We start from the raw sequence: 13608 nt of genomic DNA on the forward strand, positions 1-13608 counted from the left end.
AAGCGGTCCCTGGTTGCCTAGGCCGGGCGCTGAAGCCTAGCTTTCCGCGCTGGGTGGCATTTCCCCAGGGGCAACGTGGATTGGCTCTGGGCCGCGCTCAAGAAGTCAGAAGGGTGGGCAGAGGGTGGGTGGGGAACTGAGCACTGGTTTCTCTCGGAAGCAAACAGGGAGGGGCCTTTATGAGCCATAAGTTGGGCCTTCATACCTGCTTTTGGCTCATTGGTGAGGACAGGCTGAGTGATGCCCCCACTCTGACTTTGAGAGGCGCGCCACGAAGGGCAGGACCCGAAGTCCACAGAGGACCGAAGCATGACTCGAAGCATCTAGAGAGGAGAGCTGAGCTGGGGGCACCCTATACAGCAGCATCCCACAACTCCACAACTCCACTGGTTGGCCACAGACACGTGGGAGATGCCCTTTTTTGACCCCGGGACCACACGACAGAAGGCGGATGACAGAGAGGCAGGGGCAGCACCAGAGAACCCCACTGGAAGTGGGGTTGCATGTAGTTTTATTTATTTATTGGTAAAAAAATATTAATAGCAATTAAGAAACACAAAACATTCACAACCCATCACAGAGTCCTGTACGTGTCGGCCATTTATTCCCAATGGAATCCTTCATCTGACGGAGGCCGTGATTTCAGCCGAAAGGCCCCTTCATGTTTTTCATGGGCGGGTACTGCTGCTCCATCGGCATGGCCCCAAAGCAGTCAGAGGGGTTACAGTGGCCAGCCTTGCCTGGCTGGCCCATGGGACCCGGAGGGCCAGGGATGCCCGGAATGCCTTGCTGGCCCATGGGTCCGGTCGCGCCCATCTTACCATACCCTGGAGGGCCTTGAGGACCTAGGGAGGGAAGAGTCAGAGAGGGGAGGTCAGGAGACCCAGGCGACAAAGAAGAAATCATGGTCACGGTACCTAACACCTTACGTTTGATAAATATTTGTCAGGCTGTAACAGGTTTTCACGGACACCTGATCTGATCCTTCCGTTAATTTAACAGTAACAACATTACTGGCTGGTTTTATTGGGAGCTTCCACGTGCCAGGCACCAGGCGAGTGCTTCTGATGCATAATTCGATGAATCTTCACGACCATTCCGTGAGAAAGAAACGATTACCTCATTTTGTAGATGAGGACACAGGCTCAGAGAGATTGCACACTCGGGAGTTCGAGTGTTCAGTGAGGCCGGGTCTCAGAGCCAGGCCGTCGGGCTTTGGTCACTTCTCTTTTAGGCTATGCAGCCTGACTTAGCGACCTTCTCAAGGTTCGACAGCCAGCGTGGCGCCGAGCAGGACATGAACTCTCATTCGCTGGCCCCACCATATCTGGCTGTCTTCCCCTGTGTCCTGCTAGCCCAGTTTAGGACCTGGGGACAGGCCCTGGGCCTTCTGCTCCACCCCTCCCCCGCGCCCCCGGCACACACTGGCATTACCGTGATAGACCTGTAGTTATTTGAGGTTCTACACAACTATATTGTGCTGTAGAAGGAACATAAGGAAAGCAGATACCAGCTGCTTGAGATTCATGCTCTCAGATTCTGGCTCTTCCTACCTGGGGGGCCGGGGAGACCATTTTCGCCAGCCATGCCAATACCAATGTCCCCCTTTTCACCTTTGGTACCGGGCAATCCTGAGACAAAAGGAATAAAATAAGTCCTATTCCTGAGCGGAGAAATGACACCCCAGTGAGATTATTTGAAACACACACATACACACAAATATCTTATTCGCAATGGACCTCATGCAATGCTCTTGTCTGCCCCAAAGAGTCACATGTGCACCTCGGGGGCACCGGAGGGCAGAGCTACCTCTCATTCCTGGCACACCCTGGCGTCCTTCTCTGCCGATCTGACCAGGAAGTCCTGGTGATCCCGGAGCGCCTGGCCGGCCCGGAGCCCCATCCTTTCCTGGGGGTCCTGGTCGTCCCGGAGCTGCGGCCATCTCCATGGGGAACTGCATCCTGGAGGTGTAATAAGCCATCCTCTCTGTAAGAAAGCACAGGGACAGGTCCCAGGGTGTCCCAGGGACTCAGACGGATGCAGACGGGCCACCAGCATGGAGTCCAAAGCCGCCTTTCTTCAAAGGGCAGTCAGAGCAAGGAACACGCCTCCCGTGCCCTCGCCTTCACCATCCTTTGCACGCTGGTCTTTCGACAGCACGGACCTGATCAGGGCCTCCCTCTTCTCCAACACCCTCATTAGTCTACCGCTGGCTTCACAAGAAGGTCCGGACTCCTTGCTTTGCATTCAAGGTCTGCTTCCCAAGCAAGATGGCTAGCACCATCAGGACAGGGGCCACGTTCTCCCCAGGCCCTAGCACGGCCCTGCCGGATGAACAAGTGCACGGGAAAAAAGCGTAGAAGCGAAACCACACCAGCTAGCTTATGGCTGCTGCTTGCCCCTCTATTTAGAGCTCGCTTCATGCAGACTCGTTTGATTTCAGCTTCCCTGTCTGTCTCCTCTGCTGCAGTGGGGGCTCGGGGAGGGCAGGGAGATTCATTGTATCTCAGGGCAGAGCAGGTGATAAGGAAGGTCTGAAGTCTGATTGAACATATGCCTGTAAGTGGGCGAGGAGGGGTCTGGGGCGGAGGATTGGGCTCTAAAGGAAAAGGAGGCCAAGGCAGGGCAGAGAAACAGTGGGGAAAAGCCAGCAGCACCCACTGCCGCCCAGCCAGCTGCCAATTACCATCAAACATTTTAATGATCTCTTGTCTGATGAACCTCTTGATTTCATCATAATTCACCATGTCTCCCTGAGGAAAAAAAAAAAAGAAAAGAAAAGAAAACCTGCCTCAATTATCCTTCCAAGCCTGATACTCTCCCCCTGGGAATAGACTTTGTGGAAAGAAAGGATAAGGAAGGGAACAAAGCTTCTAGGAGCGTCCCACAGATACTTAATCCAAGGTCCTAACCACCACCCCCCCCCCCGCCCCGAATTGGTGCATAACATTTTGTGGATCAGTGCATTTTCCTGGGGAGAGGGTTCCCACGCCTCCCAGCTCTCCCAAGCAAGGTTAAGAACCACCTATGTGGGAGTCATGCTCTTTCCCTCGGGGGCTTCTACAATGGTCTCTGCTCCACCCTGGATGCCTGCTCTGTGCGGCGGTGCCCCTGGCTGCCAGCCGTTCCCCTTACCATGGAGCCAGGCACCCCAGGCAATCCAGGGCTCCCCGCAGGCCCTGGAGATCCAGGGTGGCCTCTCTCTCCTGCAGGACCCGGTGGCCCAACGGGCCCCATGGAGCCACTCTTGCCGGGCCCACCAGGCATGCCAGCTCTTCCCTTCTCTCCTGCCTGGCCCTTCTGTCCGGAAGGTCCCGGATCACCCTACAAGGACAGGAAAGCCATAACCAGCATTGCCAAGGACTATTAAGTCCACCTTATTATGTCTCAGCAATCAGCCTCTCTCTCTGTCTCTCACCCTCTCTCTCTCTCTCTCTCCCCATCCCCCCCCCACCCGGCCCCTGGCATCTTCTTCTGACTGTGGTCACAGCATCCTACAAGCTTGCCTGGCCTCACAGCTCCCAGAGCAGTCCGGGTCCTTTGAAAAGACAGTTCTTCATGCTGTTACTCCCTGTTTAGAAATTCTGATGCCTCCCAGCTGCCTTCAGGCTAAAGAGTTGATTCCTTGGCCAGGCATTCAAGATCATTCACGATGTGGTTCCCATCACCTCTTTTCCAGGTTCATCTCCCTGCCCTCGAACCTACAGCCATGCCTCATTGCTTATAAGTCTCTGCTTCAGCCATGCTGTCTTAGCCTTCCTTGCGTGGAATGCCCTCTCCCTCCTTCTACCCGGCTCACTCCTCCTGCTCAGCTGAAATACTCCTGTCCTATGCACAGCCTCCCCGACTCCCCGGGCTGACTTGGGTGCTGTGTCTAATCTTCTGTAAAGCTTGCCATGCCCTAGCATAAGTGTGGCTGGACGAAGTGAGTGGCTACTGTTCAGAGACTTCTGTTTAGCCAAAGCTGGGACAGAGGACCTGGAACATGAGAGGGAGCAGGTGCCAGCAGCATGAATGAATCAATCAACTGGTCAATGAGTGAATGAACTTGAGATTTCCACCCTCCCAATCGTAGCTAAGATCTAGGCCCCCGTGAGAAACTTTCAGAGATGAGGTTGCTGCAAATTCTGAGTTCTGCCCACTTTTTTCTTCCTGCCCGCTGGCCTTCCTGTGTCTCCTCTCCATGGCTAAAGTCATAGCTTGGAGCTGGCCTTAATCACTCGTGAGTTTTTCATCTCAAAACCAGCCAGTGCCCACTCACCTTTGGACCGGGGGGTCCATAAAGTCCCTGTTTTCCAGGGGGTCCCTAGAGAAAACCAAAAGTCAGGGGTCAAGTCTAGGCAGCATCTCTGAGCCGTCCTGGGGAGGCAGGTGTCATGAAAGGACCACCTTCCACAACCCTAGGGCCCGGGCTGTGTCCAGCTGGGCTCTGGGTGAGGAAGGGCGACAGCCTCCCTTCTGTTGGCTGACAGCTAGAAGGTAGAATGATGTCCCCTAGGGCATCATCGTGTTGGTTGGGTCCCTTGTCACAGACAAAAAGAGGTGAGAAGTCAGAATGAAAGGGCCAGTGCATGGCATATTGGACGGCGTTCAGGGAGTGATTACTGAGCGAAGGAAGCAGGGTGGGGGCAAGGCGAGGGGCAAGCAGCAGCATCCCCAAGGGAAGGAGAAACCCAACACAACAGTACCTCTTTGCCAGCTGCACCGTCCGCACCAGGCTCACCCTGTGGAGTAGAGAGTGGTAAAAAGCCATCAGCACCACCCCAGCATGGCATCTGGCTCCCCTTACCCGCTACGCGTGCCCAGCCCCTGTGCCACGATGGAACCATGATCCTCTAGCCCTCACCCTCAGCCGCTCTGGACACAGGCCATGGAAACTTAGAACCCCACCCCACACTCCAGCCTGTCCCGGAGCCCCACGCTGGCAGCCCGGGCCGCCTCCCTGACTGCGCTATGCAAGGGACAAGCAGACTGCGCCTGCCTGGCTCCTGGCTTGAGGTCCCAGCATCTCGCGGGATCCCTAGCTGTGAGTTTCTGTTACATGTTTGCCAAACAAAGGCAGTAATTGTGAACCTCTGTCCTCAGTGAGGTCCCGGAGACAGGCCAGGGTGGCCTGAGCCTGCTCCCTCCCCAGGACAGGACAGGCCACACACCCTGGGCCCAGCCTGCTTCTGGAATGATTGTGGGGAAGAGGAATCTGGGATCGCAAGGCAACTGGCAGATTCAGCTAGGGACCCTGGAGGCTCCTGAGCCTACAGGCAGGGAGGGACAGAGGCTTGGAGGGACCCGCCTGCCCCAGGGCCCTGGCGAGAATCCGAGTGAGTAGGTGAGACTCGGCCCTCTTGGCGGATGCACCAACCATCACCCCCGCACGGGCAGGAGTCGTCCACCCCATTGAGGCCACCAGCTCCAGGGTCATGGCCACTGCTCCCAGAAGAAAATCCCCCGACCCGGGGGCTAGGAGACCTGGGCTCCTGCCTCAATTTCCCCAGGAGAGTTCATCCCTGAGACTGGCAATCCATCCACCTGATGTGAGTCAATTGTCTGGAACCTTGGAAAGAGGGAGTATTGTAGAGTGGCTAAGGACGACGAAAGTTCAGGAATCTGGCAGGCTTTTCCACTCGCTAGCTATGTGATGGTGGGCAACCTATTTAACCTTGCTGAGCTTTGGTTTTCTCATCTGTAAAATGGGAACGATCAGACCTACTAAACGGGATTGCGGTACGGATTAAATGACAAAATGTCAAGCACTTAGCTCACCATTCAGTGCGTTGTCAGTGACCAATATGTCATAGGTCTTAGTACTAAACACTAGCTGAGACCAAGGACCAGTTTGCGAGTTGCCAAGAGGGCTGTGGTAACGGCTCTGCATTTCTGGCTCCTGACATTCACAGATTCTCTGTGGTTACCGGACAGCTCCCCCAGGGAGGGGGCAGGGCAGGGGCAGAACAGGCGCCAAGTGTCCCCTGCCTGACCCCTAGGGTGGTGCATGGTCAGAGGCAGCGGCCTGGAGTGCGCTTGGCAAGCGCTGGCTTGCAGAACTTGTCCTTTCTTCCAGATGCGATGTGATCTCGTCGGGCACAAGTTCCACGCTGCCATCTTCCCTGCTAACCGCCTCTCCTCCCCTGGAGACCCCAGATGCGTGGGGCTGTGCTCGACTGACAAAGCCAAATGTCCCTTTCCCTCGGGGCTGTGCAGTAAGATGTGGGGTCTTACCGGGGGGCCAGGGTGTCCGGGGGTCCCAGGCTGGCCTGGAAGGCCTAGCAGGCCCCTTTCTCCAGGGGCTCCCCGGTCTCCTTTTAGGCCCTGGAGAGAAGGGAGGTGGGTGGTGAGAGGGGACGGGAGAGACAGCAGTGAACCCCACAGAGCAGAGAGGCAGGCGTGATTGTATGCCAGGGACCATGCACCCACCCCCCAGGCCCTGTGGGGCAGGGTGGCGTGGCCTGAACCTGAGGCCGGGGCCTGTGATGGCCTCCAGCCCTCTCCAAAGGCCTTTACTGAATGCCACCTGGGGAGACCCAGGAGGTGGGAGAGGCTGAAGGCAGGGAAGGAGGGGGACAGGCACAAATTGTTCTCACCACCCCCTCTGTGAAAGAAGCCCCAGCCAGAGTCCTGGGAGGGAGGGAGGGACGAGGGGAGTAGATCACTCACCACTGCAGAGATCCCAGCTGGGCCCGGCTGGCCTGGAGGTCCCGGTGGCCCCTAAAGAAACATGAAGACAGCGGGATGGAAAGAGTCTCCAATAATAAGGGCCCCCCAGGAGGCAGCGAGGGACCAAAGGCAGGAACAGGCCCAGAACTTCAGCAACTCCATCCCTCTTCCCTCAACCTTCCTTCCCTTCTGGTCTCGCACTTGAGCTTCTCCCAAAAAACTTGTGCCAGAGCTGACACCCAGGGGGGGTCCCCGAGCTCACAGGACCTTCACGCCTGCCGTGCACTGAATGGTTCATCTTGGGCTGTGCCAAAGGGATGATCTGGAAACCAGAGCCAGAGCCGAGGGCGGGGGGCAAAGGCCTGAAGGTTAACTATGTGGGCCTGGGGACTTCTGAGGCCCTCCTAGCTCCTCTCCTCCTGTTCTGTAGGAGAAGCAGGGGCTCAACTCGAACCCCAGAGACCCAGTGGATAAGCCTGGCCTCAGGCCTTGGGTCTCCCACTCTGCTGTCCCTGGAGAGCGGTGGGACTCAACACACAGAGTGCTGTCACCCTCCTGGGCTGGGGCAGGGCTGGAATGCCATCCCCATCTCTGAGTCAAGTTCAAGTTCAAGTCGAGTTGAGCTCTGAGTCAGCTCAAGTGCCAGCTCCCTAGCCAGAGCTACCCCTCTGAAGCCCAGGGCACAGCTCTCTCTCCCAGCATGTCCCTCCACACTCCCAGATGGAAAGTTCTGGAGGCACGGACTCTGTTCCACTCATCACAAGTCTTCTGGGGGTGGGAATGCCCGGCACTGGGACTGGCACGGAGCAGGGGCTGAAGCTGGGCAGACGGAGGTGAGAGGAGGAAACTTGTGCCCCCTCCCCCCAGCCCCCCGATGAGTCCTCAATGGGATCACAAATCAGTGTGTGGCTCCTTTCATCTGCAGTGTGAACAGGGACTAGGCTGGACCTGGGGTCCCTAATCCGGGGCCGCTAGACCCCTTGAGATCCATACACGCACTGATGAGGACCCGAGAGTTCCTCTTTTTGATCATGAGCTATTTTTAACACTTCCAGAAGCCTCCTGGAAACTGTACATCTGCCACAACAGGGCTGCAATCAAACGCCAGAGTGTTTCCTTTGCTCAGGAACCCCATCAGCTCTAGCTGTCACACTGATCAAAGGCGCCCATAGGCAGCCATCTATGTTACTGAGGAGTAAATTCAGATGGGAAACTCATTATTGCTTAATAACTGTCCTCTCCAAGTCGTCTTACCTTTGTAAGTGCACCACCCATGCACCCAGCCGCCCACCCACGTGCAGGAGTCATCCCTGGTTCCTCTCCCTCCACCGCTCCCCGCCCCTCCCCCATCCAAGTCGGCAGCAAGTACTCCAAACACAGCCCATCTGCCACCCCAGCTCCACCCGACCATCCACCATCCAGGGACACCTCGGCTGCCACCCGTGTCCCTCGCCTCCTGAGGTCCTCCAAGGTCCGAGGTCGTCACCAGGTCCTCTGGAAGCATAGCTTTCTGGCTCCCACTCACGCCTTTCTCAAACTCCATTCCAGCCATGCTGACCTTGGAGCTCCCCGGACACACCGGGCCCCTCCCTGCCTCGGGCTCCTTGCATCAGCTGCTCTCCTCGCCCCTGCCCCCCGACTCCTGCCTGGACGTTCTCCCCCCAGACTGCTGGACAGATGGCTCCTTCTTGTCATTCAGGCCTCGGCTCAAATGCCACTTCTGCAGTAAAGGTTCCTCTAAAGGCGCCTCCCAGGCCCTCCCGGTGACATCACATGGCTGCCTGAAGCTTTCGCATTAATTTGTTTGTTTGTTGGGCCTGCGTGGAAGCTCTGGGATCAGGGGACCTTGTCTGTCTCGCTCCCTGCCACAGCCCAATGCTTGGAACAGTGCCTGGCATGGAGCAGGTGCTCAATTATTGTTTGTCGAATAACTGAATGATCTCTGTTTGATCAGTAAGCTCAAATGTGCCCAGAAAATAAGAAAATGGCAGAAAGCCTGGGGACCACTGGATTAGGTGAGCCCAAGGCCCCTTATTGCTCTGTAGGGCTGCCCCTGTGGTCAGTTCTTTCAGGCCATCACCGGCTTGCCCACCCCAGCCCCAAGAGGATCCTAACTCTAATAGAGGCAGAGGCAAAAATGGTTTAACTCACAATATGGCCAGGGGGGCCGGGTCTTCCCTGAGGTCCCATGGCACCAGGCTCACCCTATAGGAGCCAGAAAAAAAAAAAAAAGCAATACAGAAACAGACTTACACACATGGGGTGGTTAGTGGGAAGGAGGCTGAGCAGAGCAGGTAGGACACCGATAGAGGAGCTGAGCTGAGTCCTGGCCTCCAGGCCCATGCTTTCTGGGGCCTGAGAGACCAGCCCTGCCCACGAGTATTGTTGGAGACAGATGTCAGAGCCCCCAGCCTGAGAAGGCCAGGCCTTGCTTTTTAGGTGAGTGATCCAACAACCTACAGGGAGGGGAACCAGTTGCAGGAGGAAGGAGGAGGTGAAGGTGTGTATCTTGGGGCAACACCTCCCCCAGAAGGCCCAGGAGAGAAGGCAGCCCCTTGGCCAGTAAGTCTTGGACTCAGCAGAGCCCCAAAGGCTGCCTGAAGGTAGCACGTATGGACCTCAGCCCTTACCTCTGCTCCTGGCCGGCCACTGCTGCCTGGGGGCCCTGGTTTCCCACAGTCACCCTGCAAGAGAGAGGGCCAGCTGGAACTCGACAGACCTCTATTTGGCTCCCCCAGCCCCAAGGCGACCCCACATCCGAGGAGTCCTGCCCCCTGCCCAGACTCTGGCCAGCAGCCCTCGGATGCTCTCGGGCTGGTGGACGGCAGAGCCTGACCCGATCCGCTAGGCCCCGGTGGTCTCAGGAGGCTTGGATGCTGGGACGGCGTCTCAGCCAAGCCTCAGGTGGCACGTCCACTGGTGCCAGGCTGCCATGTCTGCCTGGGGTCAGGCCTTGGGTATGGCCGAGAAAACCTGCTTGGCAGAAGTCGCCAGGCCCTTCCTTACCTTTGGTCCTGGGAGGCCAGGGTGTCCCGTTTTTCCCTTGAAGCCCTGGAAGGAAAAGTGGGAGGCTGCCTCGGGCCCTCGCCTCAAGCAGAGGCGACTTCCCTTGCCTCCTTCCTCAGGTTGAAGGAATCAGACCCATCCAAAGTCACAACCTGGTCCTCAGCGGATCTGGATTCGGGCTGCCCACCCTCTAAGGCAGAGCCCGCACCCGTCAGCTTTGGGACCTCCCCGCTCCCGACTCCTTCCTGCAGCTCAACTTACCGGGGGTCCCATGAGTCCAGGAGGGCCAGCGGGGCCAGGGTCCCCCTGTGGAAGAGACCAGGGGCATTGAGACAGGATGAGCACTCATTTCCCACTGTCTTCCCTCTCGGCAGCCCCTCCCCCGGCTATCCCAGGATGGAGGGAATGTCATGGGAGGCAGAGGGAAGAATCCAAGCTGGGCTTGGTCTCTGACTGGCTGTGGACCCTGAGTGAATCCCAGCCCTCTCTGAGCCCCGATTTTCCTTCTTTTGGGTACAGAAGGGGATTGACTCTGATGCTCTGCCCTTTGCCATGTCGCATCCCTTTCACATTCCCCAGCAGCACCAGACCCAGGGATCCGGGGCTGCTCAGGTCCTGCCAGGTCTGCGGCCTGTTTTTCTGACACCCGGCCTAGTATCTTTAGTATCCTGAATTTCTGGATATAAATCCACCCCCTTCACTGCCTGCCTTTGGTGAGACCCGGCTCATCCAACCTGGTTAAGGCTACCAGAAGAACCAAGGAACCAAGGCCTCCGGTGCCATCAGAGAAGGGGGTGTGTGGCCAGGAGCAGGTGGAGGGAAGGCAGGGGTGTGGGGGAGGGGATTCCGTTTCCTTCATCGGGGTTCCATTGGCTTTGGCTCTTGGAGGAGGAAAGAGAAGGGAAGGGGTGCCCATCCTCTCACCCTCAAGCCAGGCTTGCCGTCCTTCCCATCCAGACCATCCAGGCCAGCAGGGCCCTAGAAACAGGAAAAAGGAATGTGTGCATGCCTGCCGGAGCCCCAGCACACGTACGCACGCATGCACACTGCACGTACCTGGCAGGCTAAGAGGACACACACTCACCTGGATCCCAGGTGATCCTGGTGGCCCAGGGGGACCAGGCATGCCTGGTGGGCCTCGGATGCCTTCACTGCCCTGGAAAGGAGCCGACCCCCACAACACAGTCAGCAGGGCCTTGCCCACCACCACCCCCCCAAGCCCCCACCCCCGGGGGATGAGGCCCTAGGCGCCGGGTTCTGATGATTACTGGAAGTCAGGACCGCTGGTTTCCAGCCCCAGTTCTGCTGGATGTATTCCACACCACTCCCCCAGAAGGATCTGTCTTTGTCTGCAAAGCATCCCTCTTTCTGCACTGTGATATGAGGAAGGGACAGAGCCTGTTCGGTCTAGCACCTTCTTCAGGGTTGACCCAGGGACTGGCACAGTGGGTGTGTAGTAACGTGTACAGACTGAAGGCATACATTCAGCGCGCGTCGGTCCCCACAAAGTGCCAAGCACTATATAGCCTCTGATTCTTCCCTGTCCTCAAGGAGCTCACGGTCCAGCTCGGAAGAGGGGGCAGCTCACTCTGGCCAGGGGTCAGGGAGAGTGTCACAGAAGCGTCACCAGATGCTAGACTCTGAAGGATAGGTGGGATTCAGGCAAGTGGACAAGTAGAAAAGAGCCTGCCGGAGGGAACTTCAGAGAACGATACAGATTTGGAAGTGGTCACATGCCTGGCCTGGCCAGCATGTCTGGGGAGCCAGTGTGACAGGAGGGGTGGGAGGCAAGCCTGGAGGCTCTAGGTAGAGCCTGACAGGGGGTGTGCCCGGAACACCGTGCTAGAGTCTATCCGACAGACCAGTGCTTTTCCCACTGTACTCCTCAGAGCCCAGGGGGTTCCTGGAGGAGCGTCAGAGATGGGGGCACAAAGTGGGAGCCCAGAGGGTGGGACCCAAGACCCTTGCTCCCGCCTCAGTCAGAGCAGCTCCACTCATATCTGATTGAGAGTTCACGGGAGCTTCTGTGTGATGACAGGGCTCAGGAACTTCAACATAATGTCTGGGAACCACTGCAACAGGCACTGGGGAGCCACTGATGGTTCAAAGCAGGGGAGTGATGAGAACCAAGGTGTGAGCTAGAATGTTCACCGGAGAAGGGAGGAGGCAAGCAGCTTGGTGTGGAGGGCTGCTGGGTACCCCAGGGGAGAGAGGGTAGCTGCCCTGGGGCAGTGGCTGTGGAGCTGGCCAAGGGGAAATGATCTAGCTAGAGACACCCCTCACCCTCCCATGGGGGGGTGGGGAGGAAAGCCCCCCCTGGCATTGCAATGCCATCAGCTACCAGGAGGGGTCAGCACAGCCCCAGAAAATGTCAGTCCCACAGGGAGTCGGGACAGAGAACCACTGGCCAGAGGTTTGGGATTCTCTGCAGTGACCAGCCTAAGGAGAGCAGGCAGTGCTGGGGGTACAGAGCCAGCACGGAGGGCTCTGGCAGGGGCTCCCACTGAGAAGGGAGGTGACACCCACCACCACCTCAGCCGCGCTGGCTCTGGGGAGGCAGGGAGGCGCCTGGGGGCTCACCTGGGCTGGGAGAGAAGTCTCAGCTCTGTTGCTATTTTGCTGTGTGCCCCTGGGACGCCCCTAACCTCTCTGAGCCTCGTTTCCTCACCGGGACAGTGAGAAGTTAGACCAAGGTGGCCCTTTCAGCAGTCCCTTCTAGCTCTGAGAGCTGTGCGGCGTGTGTTTTCAGAGGAAAGAGGCTCTGTCCGAGGTTGTAGGCCTCTTGCCTCTCCCTTTGGGTCATAAACGCCCCCTCCCACCCCAAGCTTACAAGTCAATTTGGGGCCTCATTACACTACCCAGCCATCACATTTGGGGAGCCCAAGGGTTGGGAAGAGACAGGAGTGACAGCCCCCAGACCACGGCAGAGCTAGTCTCCAAACCCAGGGCAGCCAGCGCAGGGGCTTCCCAGGCTGCTGCCCTTCTGACCCTTGTCATCAGCTCATAGGCCATGCCTGCCCCCCCTGGGCCCCTGGGGACAATCTGAACACGCTTCCTTCCTGCTGTTGTCAGACCCAGAAGGCAAATGGCCAAGCTGCTCTGGCTTCAGGACTGTAGGGTTTCCAGTCTGGATGTGCTCCCCTCCTTCGCTCAGCTCCTCCCTCTCCCCCTTGAGTCCCCGCCTCTGACTACGCCCCCTGCCTCATCCCCACCAGGCGGGGACTCTGGCAGCACAAAGACCAGCGGGTATCCTGGGCTTGGGGGCCACTGGTCTGTTGCCCAGAGGCAGTTGATGAGCCAAGGCTGGAGATCTCTCTCCCCACCCTTGACGTAACTGAGCCACTCCTTGAATTTCCAAAGGGCTGGTAGTGGGGGTGGATCGGGGTGTGGGAACTGCATGGCTCAGATCTGCGGCTGCGGCCACCTCACCTTGGGGTCCTGCTCACCTTCTCCGCTTGTGGGCCGGGGGGGCCAGGTGCTCCAGCTTTGCCCGGGAATCCAGGAGGACCCTGTATCAACAAAGGAGCAGGCGAGGATGAGAGCGGGGCCTGGCGGGGAGCTCTCCTTCCTTCTTCCACCTGGGTCTGCTTCACTGTGGTTAATGCGATGCATTCTGACTTCCTAGAAACACCACCCAGGAGCATTACTGCTGGCTGGCCTGCTGGTCCGGGGCCCACCCAGGAGGCTCTGCCCTCCAGGTCCCGGCTCCTGGAATCAGGCCTGGCCACCCAGGCCGTTCCTCCCGTGCCTCTTCCCTCCCCTCCCCAGGCCCATCCTCGCCCAGCCTGGCCTGGTCAGGCCTACCCCTCCCAAACAGGATCACATCAGACAGAACTGGCTTTGTGTCTCCACTCACCGGTGGGCCGGGAAAGCCTGGCTGGCCTTGAAATCCCTAGAGGAAGAAGCGAGGGACAGTTTGCTGAGCCGCCCACTCCCTCCCGCCTGGCTGCC

General features: G+C 58.0%; 1 protein-coding gene across 4 annotated transcripts in view; it reads right to left on the reverse strand.

Annotated features, from left to right (window-relative positions):
* Positions 1 to 506: 506 nt before the first annotated feature.
* Positions 507 to 13608, reverse strand: part of COL16A1 (collagen type XVI alpha 1 chain) — a 49636-nt gene continuing 36534 nt past the window's right edge. For all 4 annotated transcript variants that reach the window (XM_053898396.1, XM_019429850.2, XM_019429849.2 and 1 more), the window contains 17 exons: positions 13514 to 13549; positions 13104 to 13166; positions 10742 to 10813; positions 10582 to 10635; positions 9919 to 9963; positions 9658 to 9702; positions 9282 to 9335; positions 8803 to 8856; positions 6652 to 6702; positions 6217 to 6306; positions 4689 to 4724; positions 4262 to 4306; positions 3136 to 3324; positions 2687 to 2753; positions 1810 to 1986; positions 1554 to 1631; positions 507 to 845 (listed from right to left, as the gene is read on the reverse strand). In XM_053898396.1, coding sequence (XP_053754371.1) covers positions 643 to 845; positions 1554 to 1631; positions 1810 to 1986; positions 2687 to 2753; positions 3136 to 3324; positions 4262 to 4306; positions 4689 to 4724; positions 6217 to 6306; positions 6652 to 6702; positions 8803 to 8856; positions 9282 to 9335; positions 9658 to 9702; positions 9919 to 9963; positions 10582 to 10635; positions 10742 to 10813; positions 13104 to 13166; positions 13514 to 13549 — 1359 coding nt within the window. In that variant the 3' untranslated portion in view covers positions 507 to 642. The remainder of the gene's footprint in view (positions 846 to 1553; positions 1632 to 1809; positions 1987 to 2686; positions 2754 to 3135; positions 3325 to 4261; positions 4307 to 4688; positions 4725 to 6216; positions 6307 to 6651; positions 6703 to 8802; positions 8857 to 9281; positions 9336 to 9657; positions 9703 to 9918; positions 9964 to 10581; positions 10636 to 10741; positions 10814 to 13103; positions 13167 to 13513; positions 13550 to 13608) is intronic.

This window comes from Panthera pardus, unplaced genomic scaffold (assembly GCF_024362965.1).
Source record: "Panthera pardus isolate Hobbes unplaced genomic scaffold, ASM2436296v1 HiC_scaffold_11, whole genome shotgun sequence".
Classification (NCBI taxonomy): domain Eukaryota; kingdom Metazoa; phylum Chordata; class Mammalia; order Carnivora; family Felidae; genus Panthera; species Panthera pardus.